Raw genomic sequence first — 25,959 nt, 5'->3', positions numbered from 1 at the left:
CTGGTGGATTTTTGGAGCAGTTTGGGTAGACCTCCTATCTTCTCTTCCTTCCTCTAGATTGTTTGGTACATTTGGCCCATTTTCATATTGTGGAAGATCTGGCATGAGAGGAACAAGAGGATCTTTTGTGAGGTTAGATTGGTAGTTCAACAAGTGTGGAATAAAATCATTGTTATGATTCAAGAGACGGTGGAAGCTAAATGTGAGGTGCATTTTCCTCTGAATAGAGATGAGGTGGATATTGTGAGTAGGTTGGGATTGCAGGAGCTGTCTCCTGCCTCAGCTTGTGTTAGGAGAGGTAGACATACTTTGAAGAAGGTTCAAAGGGTGGGAAGATGGATGCCTCCTCAAGATGAGTTTATGAAGATTAATATCGATGGCTCCTCTAGGGGTAACCCAGGCCCTACTGGGGTTGGTGGTGTTGGTAGGGATCGTATGGGGGAGGTGGTCTTCTTCTTTTCGGTTCATAAAGGGCGACATTCTAATAGTTTTATGGAGGGTTTTGCAATTCTCTATGCCTTGGAGCGTGCTTGGGAGTTGGGTCAAAGGAGGTTATCTGTGAATTGGATTCACAAATTGTTGTGAACTTGCTGACAAAGCAGAAGGTGAGTAGGGTTCATTGGCAATTGGCAGAGATTGTTCATCAGATTGTTCATATTAGCTCGTCAATGGAGCAGTTGTCTTTCATCCACATTCCTCGTGAGTGGAATAGAGCAGTAGATTGTTTGGCTAAGTGGGCCTCAGAACATGGTAGTGATTGGAAAGTTGAAGGTTGGGAGCATCTCTCCTCGGATTACTGTCAGGACTTGCAGAAGATTCTTGCTGAGGACAGGGCTGGGTATGAAACTGGCTGATCTTGGGCTAGGCTTGTGGTTCTTTTCTGGGGCCTTGGGGCCCTGGTTCTCTTTGTAATTATTTTTTGGGGCCATGGGGCCCTGGTTCTCTTTGTAATTCTTTTCTGGGGCCTTGGGGCCTTGGTTCTCTTTGTAATTCTTGTCTCTAATTTTCAATAAAGTTTTTACCCTTTTATTCCAAAAAAAAAAGCAATAAAAAGGTTTTATTAATTCTTGAAGAACCTTTTGCTACATTGTCACACCTTTCGATCTTAAAAATGTTGGAGTACTTTATGAAAGGTGACATTAATTTTCATGCCCTAATGAAATATTACTTAGAATAATGTGTTGATGTCATAATTATATATTGTAATAAGGAAAAGGATAATATCAATAATTTAAGAAATTAATATATCATTTAAGGCTCTACCATGTTTAATTAAATCAAAATAAATGTGTCTAAAGTCAATGGTGGGAAGGTAGTTGGGTTAATAGTATTGTTAAGGGGCAAAGAAGTTGACATTAAAATAATAGATTCTAGTACACAACAACACAACTTCATCCGATTGTGGTCACACGAGTTCAAACAACTATCATCACTTAGGTATGTTTTACTCTTTCTCTCCTCTCTTCTCACCCTATGGTCTACATCTCAGTGTTCACACCTATTTCCATGCTTATATAGCTACCATCCATCCCATTGGTTACTCAATTGCCACATTGATTATTTAACCCTCTAATCTAACAAGAACCAAAACAGTTGCCATCCAATAGAAAATTTAGATTCCTTTTGGCCTCTTGCTCAACATCCCCTTTGTGAGACAATACATCCAATCCCCAATTGTAGTGCACTAGCAAACAAACACAAACTACTATAATATTTCAAGAAGAGAGAATAGAAAAAAGAAGGAAACAAGGCATTTCCCTAGCTATGCCTAAAATGAAGTCTCTCTATAACTCAATGCAACAAATATTGGTGGTGGCTCACCTAACACCTATTTTCATTAAGCCTGAAGAATAAATGTAGCTTGAAGACTACTCTGTTCATGTCATCTGCCTAAATCTAGGCCAAACTCGCCCTTAAGACACAAAATTGATGGAGGAGACTCAAAATGCAGTCACCATAGAGTTTCTTAAAGTTAGTAGATAAACATACAGGTGGGAAAAAGAATTTGCCTTGGTTAAGTCATAATTGACATATTGACAGTAGAGAATAAGACTAAGGATACAAAGATCTCCCAATTGAGAAGAGAACTAGTAATCCCAGGGCACAACTTGCTTTAGTCATAATCACAAACATGAAAGGAAAGATTAGATCAATTTGATGGAAGTCGTTAGTTGCCTCAAAATAACAAAATAAAGAACCATTAATTAAAACATAAAATCCAGGAGAAGATATACAAGCCTTAATGATCTCATCCACTTGTCCTCGAAACCAAATCTTTATAGTACTTCCATAAAAAATTCCTAGTCCACTCTATCATATGCTTAACTTACATCAAATTTTGCCAACATCCCTTAAACTCTATTTGTCATGATTGAATGTATACTTTTTGACACTATAATGATGCTATTTGCTATGTCTCCCCTAGGCGTAAAACCATTATGCTCCTCAGAGATCATCATATTCATCACTTTCTTCAATCTGTTTGCCAATGTCTTGGTGATTGTTTTATAAATGGTATTATATAATGAGATTGGCCGATAGTTTGTCATGGTTTTACATACATTATTCTTTGGTATCAATACTATCATTGTGTTATTCAAATCTTTAACAAACTTTTCGCTACATTTGACTTCTTCCACTAGTTTATGTACATCCCTTCCCATAAGTCTCAACATGTCTGATAAAGTTTAGCACGAAAGCCATCTAGTCCCAGACTTTCTTGGGATGTAACTGGAAAGTAGCCGCCATAACTCTTCTAATGTGAATGCTTCAGTAAACATCTGATTATTGACATCATCTAAACATTTTGGGCTTGGTGATAATATTGAATCCCATTGGTCTCTTTGTCTTCGTGTTGCTTCCCTATAGGTTTTGATAATATTTAGTCACTTATACCTTAAATATTTTGCACCATGAATCGTCTGCGCGCACACATACACATACACATACACATACACATACACATACACATACACATACACATACACATACACATACACATACACATACACATACACATACACATACACATACACATACACACATACACATACACGCATACGCATACACGCATACGCATATGCATACACATACACATACACATACACATACACATATACATACACATACACATACACATACACATATGCATATGCAAACCCTAAACCAATATATTTGAAATAATAGATTTACCATTAAATGAAGAATCTTTAGACTATATACATAACAATTTACTTTTAACAAATTTTAATTACTTTATTAAGTAGAGAGACATAACTAGAGTGGAGAGCAAAATAAACAAAGCAAATACCGAGAACAAAATTCAAGAGTTACCCAAATTTTAAAATTAGAAACTATTTGGAATATAAAAATAAAATTTAGAGGTTACTTAATTTTTCATTTTATTTATTTAATAATTTTTTTTTTTCTTTTAAATTATTTGATTTAATTTGATTACATTGTTTGTTTTGCCTTTATTTAAAGATCAATTTTATTTTGTATGTAAATATTTATTTTACTTTGAAGGAATTACTATTCATTATTTTCATAATACTTTTGTTTTATTTTATTTTGAAAAGTATCATACATAATATAAAAATGATTTTATTCACTTAAAGTTATTTTTTAAATATATATCATTTTTTATATTTTTATTTGACAAACTTACACCATTATACTCAACATTCCTTTGTGATTATGTTTCTTAACAAAATAGAACTAGCAAGGATAGGTTGAGAGATATGAGTCTCAAGACATCTAGGGGAGGGGACCTAGTAGTTGTGCATCCCAAATTCACGCTTCTAAAAATCCTATGTGGAAATTTCAAATCACTCCCAATTTGTCAACAACTTACTTGGCAAGTCCCTTGCTTATAACTAGGTTTTAGGGCCACATCATCAAGTATGGTGCTACATCAACATGCTTTTTGTCAAGATGTCCAAAACAACCCCCCCAAAAGTGAGACTAATAGACTTGCAAAAGAGGCCCCTATATTTGTGCACATGATATGGCATCACATGATTGATTGCTTTTCACAACTAATGGTATACTTCATAGGGCCCATTGACAACAATAGTTTTTATTTGTACTATTATTGAAACAAAAAGTATCAAAAACCCTCACAACAATTCATACATGCTCAACACGATGCTCTTCCCCTATGTCTAAATTGTTAGTGAAAACAAATAAACACCTGAAAACTCATATTTGTAAATATATATATTTAAGATATTTATAATAGTAATTATTAAAATAAAAATAAAATTTAACTTACATTAAAAAAAAAATGAACTTTAATTAAAAATCAAATCACATTCCACATATACCACAAATCTAACCAAAAATACCGCTTAAACTAAAACTCACTGAATTAGATATATGAATTTTCTGAATATTTCAGACTGGAAATTTTGTATGTATAAACTAAATTAAAAATTCGCGTGAAAACATTCAAGACTTGAAATAAAATTAAACTTAAACATCGTTGTCTGTTTTTCTTTTCATTTTCTCTTGAACATCGTTGTCTCTTTTTCTTTTTCATTTTCTCTCCAAGAGGATGCATCCTACGTATGACAGCATCTCTGGATCTCTGTACATGCAATCCGGAGTTCATTTATTTAATTTTTGAAGTAAGCATTTGAATCTTGATTACATGAATAAATTCTTAAGCATTCCAGGGTTTTCATATCCTTTGAACCTACTAAAAAACCAAGGCAATTTCCATTCTGAAGAAAAAGAGCTTGCCGAGAAACAACACTATATTACTGTAAATGGAGGAATCAGCAAACCAAATTCCTCAATCTTCATTATTTCCTCTCCAGCCCAACAATACCCAACAGGCAAATGATGATAAAACCATCAATAATTCTTCCTCATGGCTAGCTAGCGCCAGTTTCAATGTAAGTCTGCTTCCCTCGATAACGTCTAAAACCCTAGACTTAGACAAAAACAGTCAATTCAATATAGAGGATAATAATGCCCAAAAAGTAGAGGAGAATAGTGCAGTGCATTTAGAGGAGGATAAGCTTAGCTATCCAATTTTGGATTCACCTGGTTTGGAGGAGGATGAAATTGAGGACAGGGAAACCAGAAGGAGAAGAAAAAGGAGAAAATTAGATAAGAAAAAGGATAAAGAGAGGAGCTCAAAGGTTAAGTTGTGGGCAGGTTCAGAGATCAAATTGGCGAAGGATTATTACTTTGATACCAAAGGAGATCGTGATAATTTGGCATTCGGTTCTCTTTACAGGTATGGATTGGAAACCCTATATTTCACTATTTTTTCATTACAAAATTTCTTAGTTGTAGAAGCTCTGATTTTCATTCTTTTTTCAAACACATTGTCGTATAACCCGATTGTATAAACCTACAAAATTCTATGGAAGACTTGGTGGGCTAGTTTTGGACGATTGATTTTTTTTTTATTTGTAATATTTTCCAAGATAAGTTTCACCTATAAAGATGCGGAATTAGAGTTTCGGCATTGCTTACAGTATTTAATTTTCTGAGCCGTTTCTTCTATGATCCACTTCTCATGAGTACTGCCTTCTGTGGCTAATCTCTTATGACCTTGACTTGGCATTTATTGCATCAGTTGATCCACGAAATTAGTAGCCAACTTTTAGGTTATATTTCATAAGTCAGGTTAATTTTGGCCAATGGATAACCTTAAATAATTTTTTCAAACATTGGATCGGCCAACCAATTTGTTTAATGGCGAGCATTTTTAGGATGGAGAGAGAGAAATGCAGTGGCTGGAAACTTGAGTTAAAGAAACTTAAGATGGAATATCTTTTTGTGGACAAAAATCAATGGGTTGCTATGTTAGGAAAGTAGTTTCTTAGGTATGATGATCAAAGATTGGATGAAGACTGGTAGGAAGGCAAAGAGAAGCAATGTTAACAGAATATTAAATGTAACAGAAAAAGAAATAATCGAATGCTTACATCATACCAAGAGATTATACCCTTGAAAATCCTTTCAGAAAAAATGTAGCAAAAACAACACTTACCATTAATTCAATCATTCACAAGTGACGATATAATAAGATATTCCATACTTGTGTTTAACTTTAATCCATTTGCGAATATCTATAGGCACATCAATAGAGGAAACCACTAAATGGTATTATATATTCAATGGGTGAAAAACCTTGGACCAAAGAAAACCACCTATTAGTGCCCCATTTTTTTTTCCAGGTCTAGGATTCCACATGATGGAATCTCCCATATCTCCCAGCCAGGCCAATGCACCAAACCTCACTAACGTGCTTGGGTGTGCAAACTAAAAGGGGTACTAAGCATGCAAAGTATGCATCACATATCCAACATACAATTGTGCAAACCACTCTCTCTTGTTCCTACAATTTTCTTTCTTTCCAGCCATATAGTTCCAAACAATAATAGCAGGGGCTGTACTCCAAATAAAATGGAGACCCGGGCTTGATATCTTGAACTTCCACCAATTCATAAGCTTTGCAATACTATGAGGCTTAGCCCACACAATCCCCCATCTACGCATAAAAGAATTCCATAGCTCAGCAGCAGTGTCGCAGTGCAGAGAGAGTGATCATTGTCCTCCTCCATGGCTGAGCACATAACACACTTGGAAGGCCCCCTATGCCCCATAAGGTGCAACCTATCCCAGGTGAGGGCTCGATGTTTCCAAGCCACGCACAGGAAGGCATTGGCTTTGGGAAGGCCATACTTTTTCCAAATAATGCTGGCAACACGATGTTGAGGATTCACATCTTTAAAAAGGAAGTGCGAATAAGCAGAATTAACTGTTACACATCCCTTAGCATCCCTTTCCAAACTTTCCTATCCTCTTTGCCAGATATGGGCCAACTCTCCATAAGGAATTGAGCCTTCTTGCGTGCATCAGCCAAGGCTGCCTCTGGGATCTCCAGGGAAATCCATTTCTGCTGTCCCTCAACATCAACCTTATAATCCTTGGCCAACCTGCCAACTCTTGGTTCAAGAATCTTCCCTTTGCTGTATCCATTCTTGGCATTCTTTGCTGGAAGTAGTACATCCTCAAGTGTCTGAACAAAATGAATGTTTTTTAAGTTCATAAATTCCAAAATACCTCAACACTGCCTAATCAATACTTTGTTAGGGTCAGTGGACTCTATACCAATTGTAATATTAGTTTGTATTGTAACAAGGGGATTGTTTCAAAAGTTGAAATGAGTGGAATTCCCAAATTTATGGTTTTCTTGGATCTATACATTTTCCATTATGGTTTTATGTATGTGTTTGTTTCTTTGTTCTACGTATCTTTTATGTTTTGAACTTGTGTATAATGGTGGATGCTTGGATAATGTGATTGATTCCACCATTGATCATGTGTAGGTGCTTTCTTTTCCTTTGTTTCTTGGGAATGATCACAATGTCCCAGTTCATTATGATCTGTAACTTAAGAAGTTGTAAATAGCATTATACTTGCAGCAATACACATGATTCTATTGTCAGATTTCAACATATTGAAATAAATATAGAACTTTTATCAGCAAGTGAATAAAATTCATATGTTATTTCACGTATTTGGAGTACAACTTTTTCACCAAATTGCTATACATTTGAGCCTTCTTATCTGTGATTCACATTGAAATTTCTCGTTTTATAGCGCTACTTTTTGATGGTCAGACCTAGTAGATGAATTTTTGCACTCAAATCAACTCTTAATGGTATTTTGCTCCTGGGGTTCTCTCATGCCAATATAACTGGATGGATTTGTTGACTTTCATTGCCCTTCTTATTCTTTCTTTATTTCTAATACATAAATTGATCAAGGAGGCTCTATTCTTGACTTCTTTAGCAAAATTTTCAGTGTTGATTAGAGTCAAATCCATTAAATACAAAACTTTATATTTTGTTTATATCTATCATGTTAGCATCATATAATTGTCATAAATTCTGATTATCTTGTATGAATCCTGTGCAGAGTAGATATTGCTCGCTACAGGCTTCACCATTTAATTGGGGAGTCAACTTTTCTTGACAATGGTTCCTCATACAAGAGCAACCAAAGGATAACAATATTGAATCCAGAAGAGGACAGCCTTTCTTTAGATGACAAATCAAAAGTAGGACGCTATTGGTCTGCAAAGTCTGTATCTGTTGAACAGCGCAAGGACCTAAAACGTCTACGTGTTATTCCTAGACGAAGTCCTGTTTTTGTTCATTTGGAAGATTTTATTTCTTTGCAGCAGGAAACCCTACCAGATCAGAGGAATGACCTAGAGTCTGCAGAAGTCAGTGAAAGTGGAGAAGATTGGGATGAATTTGTCATGCACAGAACCAAGGAGTTCAATCAAATGACAAGGGACAAACCACATGACGAAAATTTGTGGATAGCTTTTGCTAATTTTCAGGTGTGACAGATTCTTCTGGTTGATTCCTTTCAAATTATGAAGAAAGAAATGCTAGACTTTTTTGGATTTTGCAAAATGAGACTTTATGGTAATTTTTCTTGTTCTGTTAATGACTGATTAATTAAAAATTTCTCAAATATTATATATTAAATGTTACATTATTAAGCAGAGGCAGCTGAATGATTTTTATGTTTGAAACATTCTTCTGGGCTTTGTAATGATTTATTAATTATTATTTAGAGAGCTGAAGACATGTTTTAGGTTGGAGAATTCTCTATAATTCTTGTAATGCCATATTCTTTTTTGTCAAGCTTGTTTGCTCTACTCGAGTGTTGGGTATGCTAAATTCCTGTTTTTTACTTCTTCCATGAAATTTGAAATAGTGCCTTCCTATGCATGTCATTATTTGCAAGAATATTCACAAGAATTCCCCCATGACATATGCATAAATCTGCTTTTTTTTTAAGCCAAGGTAAGAATTTTGAATCCTTCAATCCATGGCAAACAAATTCTGTGTCATGATTCTTATGTATTCCAGACTTCTTTGGTATCTTCTTTACCACAGATGATGAACAGCTTACCATAACAAAAAAGTCCGACTTATTAGGATTTCTTATGTTGCAATTGAAATCACCTTTTTTGTTTCTTTTTATAGTGACATTGCATCTAGTGAATTTTTTTGCATTAGGTTTTATTTTAAGGTCTTTGTAAGGAAATTCACCCGCAGCAAAACTCAATGACAAATTTTTAATACCAAGTGAAATGAAATATAGACAATTTCCTACATTAATCGTAGTACAAAACATTTTCCACTATTAGTCCTATGAAACATGATGTGACTATTGTGGAGCTGCATCTGAAAATGCAATGCAACTATTCTGGAGCTGTATCTGGTAACTTGGACGAAAATGCAACATAATCAAATGTAGATGAGCACTATGTGTGAATTTGTGAGGGTAGATGAACATTATGTGCAAACTTGAGTATTATGTGTGAACTAGTGAGGGTAGATGAACATTATGTGCAAACTTGAGCATTATGTGTGAACTTGTGATTATGTGTGAACTTGTGAGAGTAGATGAACATTATGTCCAAACTTGCTTTGATTTCTATTTAAGACAAGCAAATGCAGAGTTAGATAATAGGGTAACGAACAACACAACAGATAAAGAATTGATCTCATGCATTGAATAAGGATTGGCACACCTGTTTATGCTTGAGGATTTTCTTGTAGGGATAAGATTCTCAAATGCCACATCTTACTCCGGATATGATACACCAGTGACACCCAACATTCAAAGGATAATGCCTAATCTACAAGCATGGTTGCTATATAACAACCAGAAGCTATGTGCCTCATTGGCACGTTTTAGGAATGAATTTTTAGACATCCTCTCTCATCTTCTCACTCAGGAAAAGATTAATAACTAATAAGCTGTCAGAGAGGATATCTATCAAAATTATAATCAGATCACATGGACTTCTTCTCCTCAGTCTCTCAGCCATTAAATAAAAGCTTTTTTAAAAAGGCATATTAGTATATGTTGTTATTTTCTTCAAGAGGTTGAGGCGGAAGAGCACATTATTTTCAGAGGTCTTATTCATTAAGAAATCTGAGGGAGATAGGATTGCAGAAAGTGAAGAAAATGGCTGTTCTGTTCCTGTACCCCTCTCTCTGTCAATGTGGAAGAATGATGACTAAATATTACATGAATATGAGAGATGAATATTCAGTTGCATGGTTAGCTCCTTATGTTTAAATTCAATCAAGTGGCATTTAAGTACAGCTAGCTATTTGCTGTTTATTATGGGACAATCTGAGCATTTGCCAATGTTGCTTCAAGTCTGCCTACAGGTGAGGTGTGGGAAGACACTGAAATTGCTTAGGTCATTAATGATGTTGTACCAAAAGTCCTTAGGCTAGATATGCATATGTGTTTTATACATCATTTGACATAAAAAAGGAATCTCTAGCCCATAAAAGAGATTTTGAAAATAAAAAGCAATCATTGGCACAATGACCTGCCCATACTGCATATTAGGTCTCCTTGGTTATTTTGTAAAACATTTTCTTTCAATATAAACTTTGTTTAAATTGACATCTACCAAAAATGTATGGCAATTAATAATGTATTTACAATTTTAAAAACATTCTATTTCTTAATAGTTTTCCCTGCTGAAAAATATTTTTACATTACTAACCCCTCAATTAACAATCTATTCAGCAGTATTATAGAATAATTTATTTATGAAACGTAACATTATGGCATTTATTACAATGATTCAAATACTAGGAAACATTTTGCAAGCCTCTGTATCTGTGGATAAAGCTTCTTCCATCATTTGCCTACACAGTTTGTTCACGTCATAATATTAGGATGTTATAGCACTGATTGCAGTCTCTAAGTGACTAGCTTGCTGTGAAGTATGTATTACGAACAAGCAATTAGTAAAAAACTTGATTATTATTAACAAATGATCAGATGATCATTAAATAGAATACAAAGGATCGATGTTTCTAAAAATAAAAATCGATAATGAATGAAAAAATAGAAACTTCTAATATGTACAAAATTACATCATATTGACCATTAAACAATAATAAAGAATATTATTCTAATACCCTCCCTTAATGGTCAATCTGTCATCTACACCAAGCTGCCCCTTGAATTTGGCAAACTTATCTGGGTTGAGGGACTTGGTGAGGATGTTTGCAATCTAATCCGCAGTTGGAACATACTGTAACTGAACTGAGCCGCCTTCAACAAGCTTCCAAATAAAATGACAAGGAGTTTCCACATGCTTGGTTCTTTCATGGAAGACAGGATTTTTGGCAAGTTTGAGAACTCCTTGATTATCACAATTAATGGGAGTCGGACCTACTTGAGATATTTTGCATATCCGCAAGCATCCGACGAAGCCAAACTACCTCACAAGCTGCCTTAACTGCTCCTCAATACTTTGCTTCTGTTGAGGAGAGAGCCACTACCTTTTGCTTTTTACTAATCCATGTGACTGCACCGGATCCCAAACTGAACACATACCCAAATGTTGATTTCCTGTTACAACCAAACCTGCTCAATCTAAATTTGTGAAACCACGGAGTCTAGGATCGTCACTTTGAGTGTAAAGAAGTCCATAATCAGAAGTGCCCTTCACATAACGCAACACACGCTTTGCTGCTACCCAATGATTAGCCTTGGGGGCTGTCATGAAGCATGAAATGTAGCTCATTGTAAAACTGAGATTAGGTCTAGTTGTAGTGAGATAGATGAGACTACCCACTAGTTGCCTGAATGTTGTTTCATCTACAGGAGGAGAATCAAACTTGACTGACAACTTCAGACCTGTCTCCATAGGCATGGAAGTAGGTTTACAATCCTGCAGTTGAAACCTATCAAGCAAGTTCTTGGCATACTTAGATTGAGAAATAAAAATGCTACAAACAATCTGCCAAACTTCAACACCTAAACAATAATGGAGAAGCCCCAAATCTCTCATATCAAAAGCCTTGCACAGGTTTTGTTTGATTTCTGCAATCAAATGTGTTGAACTGCCAGTAATGATCAAGTCATCCACATAGACAACAAGAAAGATAACATCATCACTAGAGTGTTTGATGTACAAATTTGGGTCACAAGGACTACGTTGAAAACCATGAGCAACCAAGTACTGATCAATCTTGATGTACCACGCTCGAGGAGCCTGTTTGAGTCCATAGAGTGCTTTCATGAGTCTACATACTTGATGTTCTTTGCCGGCAACCTTGAAACTAGGAGGCTGCGTCATGTAGACCTCTTCCTGCAACTCACCGTTGAGGAAGGCACTCTTAACATCCATCTGATGGACTTTCCATCCAAACTGAGCTGCAATAGCAAGAAGAAGACGAATTGTACCCATCTTGGCAGTAGAAGCAAAACTTTCCTCATAGTCAATGCCCTCTCGTTGTGTGAATCCTCAAGCAACCAATCTGGCCTTGTATTTATCCAATGTACCATCTGCATGATACTTGACCTTATACACCCATTTGCAGCTAATGGGCTTCTTCCCTAGAGGAAGATCAGAGAGAACCCAGGTGTTGTTCTTCAAAAGGCTCTGGTATTCTGCGTCCATTGCCTGTTCCCACTTTGGAATACCTTTTGCCTCTGTATATGTCTAAGGCTCATAAATACTATGAATGTTGGCCATGAGAGCAAAATTGATTGTAGACTGCTGTTTGCTCTTGTTTCTAGAAGATCTTCCCTCAATGAGCTCATCTAGATGAAGATCATTGATGGTCTTAGCCCACCATTTAGGCCAGAGAGTAGAAGTGCCAACATCAGATCTAGGAGGAATAACTGGAACTGGAGGTAGAACATGATCTGGAACAAGTGGAAGATTAGCATCATCCAAAGGAAATTCGAGTAGTGCATCATCAAATTCAGAATTTGCATCATCCCTCCCATCAAGTGAACCAAATGGAAGAGTATTTTGTAAACCAATCATGCCTGTGAGTGAAATGCCGAGATGCACCAGAATCTATAAGTGACTAGCTTGCTGTGAAGTATGTATTACGAACAAGTAATTGGTAAAAAGCTTGATTATTATTAACAAATGATCAGATGATCATTGAATAGAATACGAAGGATCGATGTTTCTAAAAGAAACAATCGATAATGAATGAAAAAATAGAAACTTCTAATATGTACAAAATTACATCATATTGACCATTAAACAATAATAAAGAATATTATTCTAATAGTATGTACTATGTAGTATGTTAAGAACTGCTTTTTAAAGAAAGTTCTGGTGGTTCTTTCATCTTTGTGTAATGCGGTACATAGCCTTGTGGTAAATAATTTTATGTCGATGGTTTGATTATTTGGAAGTAAACACAGCATTCCATTCCTTTGTTGTTTTTGTTTGACTGATTCTGACTTCCTCATATTTACAGGATGAAATTGCATCTGGGCAACGCAAGAGATCAGTTCAGCTACAAGCTCTGGAGAAAAAAATCTCTATACTAGAAAAAGCACTTGAACTTAATCCAGACAGTGAAGAGCTGATGCTTTTTTTCTTGGAGACTTGTAGAAAACGTGATAATGTTTCTGTTTTGAACCAAAGATGGGAAGATGCGTTAGTAAAGCATTCAGGGAGCTATAAATTATGGAGAGGGTTTCTGCAATTCTGCAAAGGAGAATTTTCCTCATTTACAGTCTCAAAGATGAGAAAGATGTATGGCCATGCTCTCCAAGCTTTATCTGCTGCACGTAATCAGCTCTATAGGAAGGTTACTTATTCTTTTCTTCACTGGGAATCACTTATTTTTTTCTAGTTTTTCTTGTTTGTTCTGTTTAACACAATTTAAAAGGGCAGAATTCAAAGTTCCAATGCGCATAAGTTGGTCACTGTGGTTTATGTTCCAATTATTGCATTATTTGGGATTAGTTTGCTGTACTACAATAACAAGTTATATAAAAAAAGTTTCATCCCACATATTAGGTTCAACATCATATATATCTGCTAAAATGTCTCTTTGTAGATTCAACATGATATATATTACTAAAAAGTAATATATAATATATAAATTATAATACTTACTACACTTTCAAAGTAAAAATGAAACTTAAGAATTCCAAAACAATGAATGGTGGCTTTTCAAAAAGTAAAATCAAATGTTGCATACAAAACTATATACCAAAAAATACCTCTTCCAAGTAAAAATATATATATATGAATAAATAAAATAGTTCTAAAGGAAAATAAAATATGTGATACAACTTGCGTTTTTTAGATGAATGTATTTAAGATATCTATACTAGCTTTAAATTAGGCAGTGGACAGACCAGATTGATTCAAAATCAAGTAAAAGTGATTGATTTTCAGGTTAAGTCAGGTTCTTTTTTACTTTAAAGTGTTATGCAATTCACTTTAGTAACATAAGTGATTGGATTGCGGATTGCCACAAATAAAACATTTTCTGGATTGCTTGCATTCTTTTTTTGCTTTTACATTGTGACATTCCCTTGCAGGTTTGTGAAAGTGTCAAGTCAAAATTGCCTTGTAAAGAACTTGTAGAATCTGAACAAGCACTTGTGGATATTTTTGTTAGCTTGTGCAAGTTTGAATGGCAGGCAGGTCACCAAGAACTAGCTATTGGGTTGTTTCAGGCAGAGATTGAGTACAGTTTATTTCCTCCATTGCTTCAGCTGACTGAGACAAATAAACAAAGATTATTTGAATTCTTTTGGAATAGTGAAGGTGCAAAATTAGGGGAAGATGGTGCCTTGGGATGGGCTGTATGGCTAGAGAGAGAGGAGGAGAAAAGGCAGACAGAAAAGCTACTCAATGCTAATCTGATAGACACAGAACCAGGAGGTTGGACGGGTTGGTCTGAGCCTCCGTCCAAAGTTAGCAAAGAGGTGACTGGTGAAGACCATGCATTTGAAGAGAAGCCATTTACAGGAGATGACAATGACGATTTAGATGCTGAAGACTCAAAGAAGGAAGATGATATGGAGTCTTTACTTGAAAAACTAGGATTGAATCTTGATCCTGGCAAAGAAGTTGAGGTTAATGATCCACTTATTTGGAAAAGATGGGCAGACGAAGAGGCTAAACGAGATAGGGAGCAGTGGATGCCAGTCCATGCAAAGTCTGGTAGCTTACCTAGATCTGTTAGTTTATATAGTAATATTTCTTATAAGTAATTTCCAATGAATTTCATTTTGATATATCACCAGAGTAGTTGGTCAAATTTACATTAGAGATGAATTGGTCTAGTCGTCATCAAGTGTATGCTTTTTCTCCTGATTTCTCACTTTAGTTGTAGTGACAGAGGAGCAGGAACTCTAAATTTTGATATTGTCTCATAATTGCTAGGCTGAGTTTGTTCTCTAATTTTGGATGAAGAGCAGGGAATACTATATGTCATGATGGAGAAGAAAACGAAGATGATGAACAGCTTTTGAGGGTTGTCTTATTTGAAGATATTAGAGATTATCTTTTTGGTTTGCACTGTAATGAAGTTCGTTTCTCCTTGATTGTCCAGTTGATTGATTTCTGTGATGGACCAATCAGTCAGTGGTTAGTACCCAGTTATACCTTTTTTTTAATCTATATTTCTATTTTATTTTCCGTCACACTGTATACAATTATGAACATTTTTTTTCCATCAGAAACAATGTTCAATTCAGTGTTCTTGGTTTCTAGGTATACAGAGCCAACAATATCTGTAATGTTCTAGTCTACAATGCTTATTTAGTTTTTTATTATCAAATGGTGCTATATTGTCAGCTTTGTCTGTATCCTATTAGCAGTTATCTATATACTAATCTTTTATGGACCTTTTGTTATTCTATTTGCTCCATTACATGTTTTAAGTCACTATCTTTCGAGCACCATGTCTCAATTCAGTAACCATTGTAGCATGTCCCAATAGACTAATTTTTAAGGTGTTGCCTAATTCTTCAGATTACTTTCTTTTTCAAAATAAGGGGAAAAGCATTTTTTTTTTCACTACGTAGATTGTGGGGTTGGGTCCACTCCCTTTTTATTAAACATATACTCTTACACAAACCAGAGTTGCATTTTGTGGAGCTTAGAGCTATGCAGAATTGCTACAAAGACAAACTTCATCGCCCCAATTGCCAGATTTGACAATCCTTTCCCATAGTCTTACAAAAAGGAGGGTCCCATATGGTCAAATTTGATCTGTATCAACCTTAATTTAAACACAGATAAATAAGTCATAACTAAAAAAGGAATATTATCAAACTGTCAATCTATTAATCACATCCACAGTCACAGACAGATTCAAAGAAGAGCCTTCACTAATCAGAAAGGGCTGAAATTTTGACTCCTAGATTACTTCACTGCCAGCTTGATTACAACCCTGTCCAAACACTCTCAGGTCTGTTTTGGTGGCTGCAGGGGAGCTCTCAGCCCCATCAGGCGCAACCCTTGCTTGAAATTCCATTTGCCATAGCTCACTACTGCATTTTCTCCATCTCCATCATTTCCTAGAAGAACCTTCCTTTGAGCTCCTTAAAGAAGCTCATTTGCACTGTATTAGTAGGTTCCTTTCCCAGAGTAGCCAGCTTGGCTGCAAGCCAGCATTCTGACTTATATAAAACAGTAAGGTTCTGCATTACTTTGTTGTCCCCTTAGAATAGCCTGCAAATTCAACACAGAGTCTGGAAAAATCTGTGTTAACTAGCTTTGTTGCTCTCCTTCAAAGATTTGTCAGATAGTATGTTCTTAACATTGTGGCATGTGACCTCCAAACAAAAACTTTACCTTATATGTATAACCTTTCCTTGGAAGGCCATCAGATGCTTCTCTATGTTCAATTTTGGCTATGGAAACTATAGGGTTGAAATTGTGGAGTTCCAAATGAGGGCCCAATGTGTATTATCAATACTAAAAGCTGCCATATATAATGATCAAAGCCACCACACGGGCAAGACTTGAATTGATTTCAAAGCAAGTGTATTCTTCGCATGAGGTGAAAGGATTAGGAAATATGCTTCCATCTACTAGCTCGTGTGATATCATTATTAGAGTTAAACTCATGACAAACACCTGGCTTCTGCTTTATTATTTGTTACCAGATTAAGCTTCTTGGATGCTTCCTTAATCAACTTGCCTTCAGGTTGGATAAATGCAGCCTGCTCCAGAGAGCCCCAAATTTTCCTTGGAAGTCCTGTCAAAATTGAGCTTGCAAAATCCATCTGAAGGGTTTTGCCAATGATCTGTCCTTCTCCTGGGTTTGATCACTCGCAGTCTGTGAATGGGGTAAAAAATATATTTTAGTTTTGAGGGATTCTAGAAGATTTTTGGTAGTTTACAGGATTAAATTTTAAACTGCCCCAAATTGGTTCTAGATATGTACCAGCTAATGAATATTGCAGGTGTAGCGAAATTGTTTGTGGTTGCCAACTATCAGTTACCTCCACAGATATTCCTTCTATCAGCTACCTCCACAGATAGTCCTTTCAGAAGGCTTATTTGGAATGCATGATCACATCTGTTCTGCTTTCTTTAGGATTATCTGTTATAAAGGGATTCCACACACTTGAAAGTGTTGGCCCCGCACTGATTATCTTAGTACATTAACATATAAATTGTTCATGGCACACACTGCCCTACTCTTGAAATCGAATGACCATACACTCATATTGTACACTCTCTAGGTTGAGAACATCAAACAGTACTTTGAATGTGTTTCTTTCATGTAACTGCTCCCAATATGGACTTGGAAGAGAAATTCATTTTATTTGTTGAATTTGAATATGCATGTATGCTATCCAAGTCAAGTATCAAGGACACGAAGTGATCAAGCTGCATTGTATATTGTTCTTCTAAACCTGTATTATTAAATGAGGTATTACGAGTACTTCACCTCTCTAGAAGCATAGTCTCTATATTGAGCACCAATTGACAGTTGTCAATACCCCACAATGAAGTAGTGCACTTAGTGACTCAACATGCCTTACCATAGTGTTGTGACCATTTCACACATCGCCCCATCAGGATGGGGACCCCTTCTTTTTCTTGGGTTTTGCTTTCCCTTAGCTGGGTTTTTTCTTTGCTTGCTAGGTGTTTTGAGTGAGTTAGTGGTCGCCTGGGCTGGATAGATTAGGGTTTCTCTCAAAGAGCTCATCTTAGGGTTTCTTTCAAAGCTGGGTGTAGCTTGGATTTGGGAAGTCATATGTTGTCTGCCTTGAACCCTAGGGTTATCTTAGAGGGGTTTTACCTTTGAGGAGATCGAAGATGGATAAATTGTGCAAAAGGGATAAAAGTCTCAGGTCAGGGTAGGTCTGGAATGTTGGTTTTCATGTCAAAGTCTTGTCTTCCGTCAGGTCAGAGTCGACTAGGCAGATCCAGTGGCCAAGGGAAGATTCAGGAGGCGATTTCAGGAATTGTTGAGCAAATTGGCAAGGATGTGGAAGGATATGCACCAAGGGTTGAGTCCAGGGCAAAGTCAAGTTAATTCCAAAGTGAATCAGGCCTAGAATTAGGGATTTCGCTCCTGACCCTTCCAAAGGGTCCTGAGCGAATTCCTCTATAGGACATTCTACTTTGACCCAAACTTAGAACTAACTCATTCCTAGAGGACAAAACACTTGTTTGGATGAAGAAATATGGGAGATGAAGTCAAAATCTGAGCCTAAGGGTGAATTTCGCTTCTGACCCTTCCAAAGGGTCCAGAGCGAAATTCTTGTATGACCCTATTTTTTGACAAAATCTTGAACTAAATGCCAATTTGATGAGCAAATTCACTTGATGATGATTGAAGGAGGCTTGAGAAGTTATGTCCAAAGCAAATAGAGGAGGAAGGAAGTGAGAAAGGTGCTCAAAATATGAATTTCGCTCCTGACCCTTCCAAAGGGTCCAGAGAGAAATCCATATTTCCTCTATTTTACCCTTGGTTATGACGAAATTTGTTGACTTCTAAGGCATAGTTGAAAGACTTTGATGTGTTTTTACCAAAATAGGAATTTCGCTCCTGACCCTTCCAAAGGGTCCACAGCGAAATCGTCCTCTGACCCTTTGTTTTTGCCTAGGACATTGGAAAGACCTTGTTTTGAGCTAAGTAAGTGACAAATCGACTTGATGGTGATAAGGAGAGGTGAATTTGATCAAGTTTGAGGGTGAATTGAGACAATGGAGTGTGAAATCAACCTAAGACATGGAATTCGCTCCTGACCCTTCCAAAGGGTCCCGAGCGAAATCCTCCATTTGACCTTCCTTTTTGTCTTGAGACCTAGGTTAGCCTTGTCTGGAGCTAGTTTTGATGGTGGATTACCTTGATTGGGGTGGAAGGAAGTTGAATTAATCAAGATTGAGGAAGGATTGGATGAATGAAGTGCCAAATCAACCTGGAAAGAGGATTTCGCTCCTGACCCTTCCAAAGGGTCTAGAGCGAAAATCCTTATAACACTCATTTCCTTCCTTGTTTTGGATAAGTGTTGGTTGCTAAGGCATGTTAGAGAGTGAATTGGTTTGTTCTTGCCTTGAAAGGTGGTTGGACACATCAAAAGATGAAGGTTTTGACCCAAAACTTGAATTTCGCTCTTGACCCTTCCAAAGGGTCCAAAGCGAAATCCATTTTTCCTCCACTTTGCTCTTTGATATGACCAAGTTTGTTGACTTTTGAGGCGTGATGGGAAGGCTTTGGTGCACATTTACCTTTGAGAGGAGATTTGAGGTGATGAAGTAGTGAAAATCAACCTAGAATGAGAATTTCGCTCCTGACCCTTCCAAAGGGTCCAAAGCGAAAATCTCCATGGACCTCATTTTCTTCCTTGTTTGACCAAGTTCTTAGTGTCCAAGGTATGTTGGAAGAAAGATAGACATGTTCTTACTTTGGGGAATGATTGAAAGCAATAAAGGTGGAGATTTTGCCCTAGAAGGGGAAATTCGCTCCTGACCCTTCCAAAGGGTCCAGGGCGAAATTTCACAAAACAACTCTTTTCTCTCAATTTTATGCTAAGTCAAGTGTGGGCTAGGGTAAATTAAGATGGGAGATGTCTCTAGACATGACTTTGACTTGTTGATGATCTTCAAACTTGAAGGAATAAGCTCAAAATATGGAATTCGCTCCTGACCCTTCCAAAGGGTCCAGAGCGAAATTCCTTAAAACACCCATTTTCTTCTTAGATAAGGTCAAGACCTTGGTTCTCATGCCATGGATGCAAGGAGAGTGATGTATGTTTGCCTTCCAGAGAAGATTGGAGTTGAGAAGATGAAATATCAGGCCTTTTAGGGATCAAGCAAATGTTGTCAGGTTGAGAAATAGATCCAAATGAGGGAGTCAAGGGGAAACAATGTGAAAAGAATGGAGCTAGGTAAGAGAAGACAAGCAAGGAATGAATTTCGCTCCTAACCCTTCCAAAGGGTCCAGAGCGAAATTCTTCAAACTACCTATTTTCTCCTTGTGTGAAACCAGGACTTTGATTCCTAGGGCGTGGTTGAGGATGGAATGATGTTACTTTGCCATGCAAGATGAATTGAAGTGAAGGAGATGAAGAATCAAGCCTAAGACTTGAATTTCGCTCCTAACCCTTCCAAAGGGTCCAGACCGAAATTCACAAAATATCATGTTTCCTCCAAGATTGTGTTGAGCTAGGGCAGTGATAAAGGTGGATTAGACTTGAAGATTGCCACAAGCTTGCATTTGAGTAAGTTTAGAGTTCAAGAAAGTGTGAATTTTAAGCTAAGAGATGAATTTTGCTCCTGACCCTTCCAAAGGGTCCAGAGCGGAATTCTCATGATCACCTAATTCACCCATGATGAAAGCTAAAAAATGAATCCCTAGGTTTTTGAAGAGCTAAAGCTAGCATATGCTCACCTTGAAGAGGAATTCGGAGTGAAAGAGTGAGGTAATTGAGACCTAATCATGGAAATTGCTCCTGACCCTTCCCAAGGGTCCAAGGCGAAATCCTTTAAGATGCCTTTTTTTTCACCTTGTTTGAGCTAGACAAAGGCAAGTTGCAAGATCATGATGACAAGAGCATGGAATAGTGAAAAATCAATGTTGTGAAGGTGTTGATAGATGGAGTAAGTGTACCAAGGTGAGATGTTCAAGCAAGCCTCCTTGGGGTGATTTAAGCCTTTCTCATGCCATGAACATTCTAGTGACTGAAGAAAATGTGCCTTCATCAAGTTTTGAAGAAACTCTAACATCTTCTAGGTTTACCTTGTTTCTTTAAAGAATCTACAAGCAAATTTGTTCAAGGCACATTTTTCTTATCTTAAATCACTCATTAAGCTTTATGTTTGATAAATAAAGCAAATTCGCCCTGACTAAACAATTGTTAAAATTGGCTAAATGACCTTTGGGCTTTGAAATTAATTAAAAAAAGAAAAATCTACTCTTTGGCGCCCAAGAACATTTTTTTTGGCTTTATTGCTAAGTCGGCCAACTTGTAAGAAATTTTATTTTATTTTATTTGTGCATTTATGCAAGTCGGCCTATTGGTAAAATGGTGAGAGCGCCCTATAAAGGAAGATGTATTTTGAAATCTTCATTCATTCATTTTTTCGTAAGCGAATTTGAGGAGCAGAATTAGAAGGGCGAATTGCAGCAGGTATAGGCGAATTTCTTGATTGAGGAAGACTGGTTAAAGGCTGATTGAAGGCTAAATCATCAAGGGAGAACCTGAAATTCAGATCAAAGACCTTTCGTCTAGCAAATCTTCATTTTTCTTTATCCATCTTTTCAAGTTGATAGCTAGAAATCAAGGAGAAGGTATGTACAATCAGATTTTTGAAGGTATATTGAAGATCTGATTCAAATTTCAGTATCGATCCTTCTGAGGTTAAGTCTGCAAAAATCTGGTTTGATTCATAAGTGATATCAATTTGAAAATTCATAATTTTAAGGTTTTATCACTCTATTTTCAAATTGTAATCTAATCATTTCTTTAAAGGTTTCAAATCTCCTATCTTGGGTATTATACTTAAACCTAACTTAAGCCTCTTTTGTAGGTATCAAATGACGGCCCCAAAGGCAAGTGGATCCACTACCCGGGAGGCTCTCATCAAAGAAGATCAAAAGAACGATGATTTGGAGACCAGGATCGTGTCCAAATGGAACAATATCGGAGACACCAATCTAGGAAACTTCAATGTGAAGAAGTTTCGAGAAGCACCTTACATCGGCAAGCCATCACCCGTAGCCAAGAAGATAATTGAGAGTGGCATCATCAAGGCCGCAGGCTTCCCTCCTGTAGTCAAATCTCACGAGTTGATGATTGAATGTGCCCGGCACTATGATTCACATTCAAGGACAATCATAGCCAATGATGGAACTGTCCTAGCCTATCTTTCAGAAGAAGTTGTAAGTGAAGCTTTTCATCTCCCGGAGCTGAGAGATATGATCTATAAGAGCTTGGAAGGAGCTAGGTCTATCTACGAAGATGATCCTGATACCTGTTTGAACTTCATCAACAAGAATTGGTTACTCAAGAGCAGGCCTCGCTTGAACAAGATACCTAATACGCCACACAGAATTGATTTCCAAGAAGAATTCAGGGACTTGATAACCATGCTCAATTGGGTTATTGGTGCCTCTCAAGCCTTCTTCTTCGACAAGTGGATGTTCTTCTTTATTCAGGTGATTGTCCAAGGAAAAGGAATGCTCAATTGGGCTAGAATCATTAGCAACAACCTAGACGTGCAGTTGAGGAGGCTAGTCCCTACTAAGTCATTCCACATGAGTTCATATGTTATATATTCCTTAGTCAGAAGTTTTGAATATGCAGGGTTACCCCATAGAGGAGTTGTTGGGAGAGGGACAGGAGAGATAAGAGCATGTGATTCTTATGTTCAACTACATCATCCACCTAAGAATTGCTGCAAGCTAGTCAATGACACCTTCACGATGTATATCACCAGGACATTGCAAGGAGGGATTCACCATCGATTGTCCCCCGAAGCACAGGAGCTCGTGAAGAAACGTGGTGCATGGTTCATTCAATTTCCAAAATTCACCTACATCAGGGTCCATGGATGTCCTTCACCTCCCTATATGTTACCGAGATATCCTATAGACAGAATAATACTACTGGAAGTGACTAGACAGTTGGCAGCTTATGCTAAAGCATCAAGACATAAGCATGGAAATGGTATCCCCGTACCCATTCTACTGGGAAATTCAATTGAAGTATGTCCTAATTCTCAAGCCGCAGAGGATGCAGAAAAGCAATTATCTCTGTATTCATTCACATCCTTTGCCTCAAGAGAGAATTTCGATCCTCATGGTCATATGGAAGAGACAGTCGGGAAGAAGTACAAACATGAGTTTCAGGTGGAGGACTACTGGATGAATATCCAGGATGATGTAGAGGTGAAAAGAAAGATGCATTCCAGATTACCCTTGGATCTTATCCGGAAATGTAAGGTTTACAGAGTAGCCGATCAAGCCCAGGACAGTGGTAGATATCTCCAATCTTCCTATGAGAAAGAAGATAAAGAAGTGAAGATAGATTGGAATGAGCCAGAAGTTGTAGACCTAAGAGCATTGATGGACTCTGTTTTAAATTGCACTCGCAGATGGTTGGACGTACATCATCAAAAGTTGAAGGAGCAGAATATAGCCATGACATTCACCCTAGAAACAAGAACAGAAGAAGGAGAAGCAAGTGTGAGTGAGAATACTTCTCATTCCAAGGGATCGAAGAGAAAGGAAGGACTTGAGAAGAGAGAACCTTCCAAGAAGAAACAAAAAGTGAATCCTGATCGTCCACCAAGTACGTCTTCTAGACATGAAAGGAGATAAGTCAAGGAGAAGATCAAAGAGAGATAGTGTATGAAATTGATGAGTCTATGGAATCTATGGTACAAAATGATAAACAAGGTAAAGGACGAACACCTCAGCACTCATCGAGTCAATCTCTCCAGGTTGGTGCTAATGAACAACAAGAAGAAAAGAATGATGATGAAGCAACATCTCCTTTCAGAGACGATGGACCTCTGCCTAAGGAAATACAGGTAAGGGAAAGAAAGTCTTCCATTCTAGATTGGCTAAAAGAAAGGCTAACAAAGTTAGTTGTGGTTGAAGAGGAAGAACAAGTATTCAACTTGGAAAGTCTCATAGGAAATTCCCAAGAAAAAATCGAAAAGAAGAAGGCTACAAAGATGTCAAAGGTAATTAGAGATGATACAGGATCCAGGAAGATACAGGTAGCCACATCAGTAGTGGACAAGTATGAGGATGAGATTCTGGCAGAGGAATATGATCTAGAGACATTTGATCTTGGTCCACTTACCTCCGAGTAGGCCATGGAAGAAGCGACAAATTCAGTTTGAGCACTTAATGACACTCTCAAAGACGAAATGGAAAAGAATAAAAGGCTAGAAAGGGAGGTTAGTGCTTGGAGGAATTATTTTAGTCACCTTAGTCAACCATTAAGGCAACAGGATCCAGTAGTATCACCTTTGCATGCACTTCCTCCCGAATCAATAAATGAGGCAGAAAGGATGAAGAACTTAGCCCAACTCACGAGTTCTTGGATTGATGAATCTTACAAGGTAGCCATTGAATTTGTAACAAGGATGATGAAGACAGTCCATCGGGCTATCCAAGTCCTCGAGATCATTCATAGTCTATTGATAACCGTGGATGCATTCACTCACACTAGAGACATTGTCATCCCGGTCTTGCAAGTGATAAGAAGGACGCCAAGGCAGATTTTAGCACAAGATAAGATAATGGATGGAGGAACCCATAGCCTTTTGCAATGGTCAATTTTGCTCCAAATGAAGGAAGTTCTTTTCGAAGACATCAATACCAGATGCAGCCGAGTTGAAGGCACCATCCACCCTATTCAAGACAAGGTGTTTGATGTATTGTGTACGATCCTTGACAGAAGGATAGAGATCGAGACAGATGTAGATGTCCAAGAATTGGAAGATAGGATCGAGATTATTTTTTGCAAGGAGGAGAACATGGTCACAAAAAAGTAGCGAGATCAGTTGTATGCTACTATGTTCTTGATCAAGAAAACAAAAGAGCTAGAGCCTGGATGGGAGACAACCCTTCTCATAGCTTTTGATCAAGTCCTCCACTTGGAAGAACAAATGAAGAACCTCCATGAGATTCCCATTGCTTAGATTGAGGGGATTACGTCCAGATTCATTGAATATGCCAGAAAAGAGCATAGAAAAGGGAACAATATTCTAGATGAAAAGTTGTTATAAGATGATGTGGCAACTTTATTTCCATTGGGCTATGTTTCCTCATTATTTGTGCCAATTTCTATTGGCTATGGATTGATAATGTTTTTATCTAAATGGGGTCTTTTTTGTAACAAACCCTAATTAGGGTTTAGGTGTCAAAATCTCAGCCGTTGATCTTCATTAGATCTAGGCCGTTCATTGTATTTGAGAGTGCTATATAAGCCCTCACTCAATTCATTTTAAGGGGTTAGAGTTAGAAAAAAGAGAAATAAGATTAAGATTTTTAGCAGCAGAGAAAGTAGTGAAGAGAGAAAGTTGAACAATTGTTGTTTTATTTGGTTATGTGATCAATGAAATATTGAAGTTATGGTGTTTTATTGAAATCCTTGTGGCTATTTTCATGGTTGTTTATCTTCTTGAATCACTCTTAGTAGAGATAGTACTTAAGTTTTAAGATTGAAGGACGAATGTTGTGCTTGATCTTTAGTAAAACTCATAGTCCAAACCACTAGCTCCTTACTGATTGTAAGCATGCCTTGTGTGGTCAACTGGAGATATTAAGATTGTTTAAGAGTTCAATCATTATTGGAGATACTGATATGTATCTATCCCATTGGTGATTAGAAAATCATTAAATCCCCTTAGAAGATGGCACCAATTACAGTAGAGTTGTAATCTTTTGGCAATACTGAAATTGGTAGAGTTTTATCGAGACCAGTCCTCATTGAGTCATTCATAGGATTAGTTTAGTGTCATCTCCTTAAAACCATTATCTTTTGCCCTTTTTTGAAACATCAGTTAGTATTAGGAGAATTCAGTATTCCTCATTGAAAAGTAGTTGCAAGAACAAGCTTTCCCAGAAAGTACGTAAGGCCCCTTGTAAAACAGCAAACACAACGACCACTGGTGCTTATCCATGAGTA

The 25,959-nt window shown here is 37.1% G+C and overlaps 1 protein-coding gene across 5 annotated transcripts in view; it reads left to right on the top strand.

Moving 5' to 3' along the window:
- The first annotated feature begins 4,422 nt into the window (after nt 1-4,422).
- The window catches only part of LOC131064559 (uncharacterized), a 109,349-nt gene continuing 87,812 nt past the window's right edge, over nt 4,423-25,959 (top strand). For 3 of the 5 annotated variants that reach the window (XM_057998726.2, XM_057998730.2, XM_057998729.2), the window contains exons 1-5: nt 4,423-5,245; nt 7,942-8,371; nt 13,305-13,640; nt 14,383-15,005; nt 15,263-15,436. In XM_057998726.2, coding sequence (XP_057854709.2) covers nt 4,770-5,245; nt 7,942-8,371; nt 13,305-13,640; nt 14,383-15,005; nt 15,263-15,436 — 2,039 coding nt within the window. In that variant the 5' untranslated portion in view covers nt 4,423-4,769. Of the gene's footprint in view, nt 5,246-7,941; nt 8,372-13,304; nt 13,641-14,382; nt 15,011-15,262; nt 15,437-25,959 lie in introns of all 5 variants that reach the window. The other 2 variants (XM_057998727.2, XM_057998728.2) reach the window with 2 other exon arrangements.

Source organism: Cryptomeria japonica, chromosome 8 (genome assembly GCF_030272615.1).
Source record: "Cryptomeria japonica chromosome 8, Sugi_1.0, whole genome shotgun sequence".
In the NCBI taxonomy this organism is placed as follows: Eukaryota; Viridiplantae; Streptophyta; class Pinopsida; order Cupressales; family Cupressaceae; genus Cryptomeria; species Cryptomeria japonica.
This window is presented reverse-complemented; position numbering and strand designations above follow the sequence as displayed.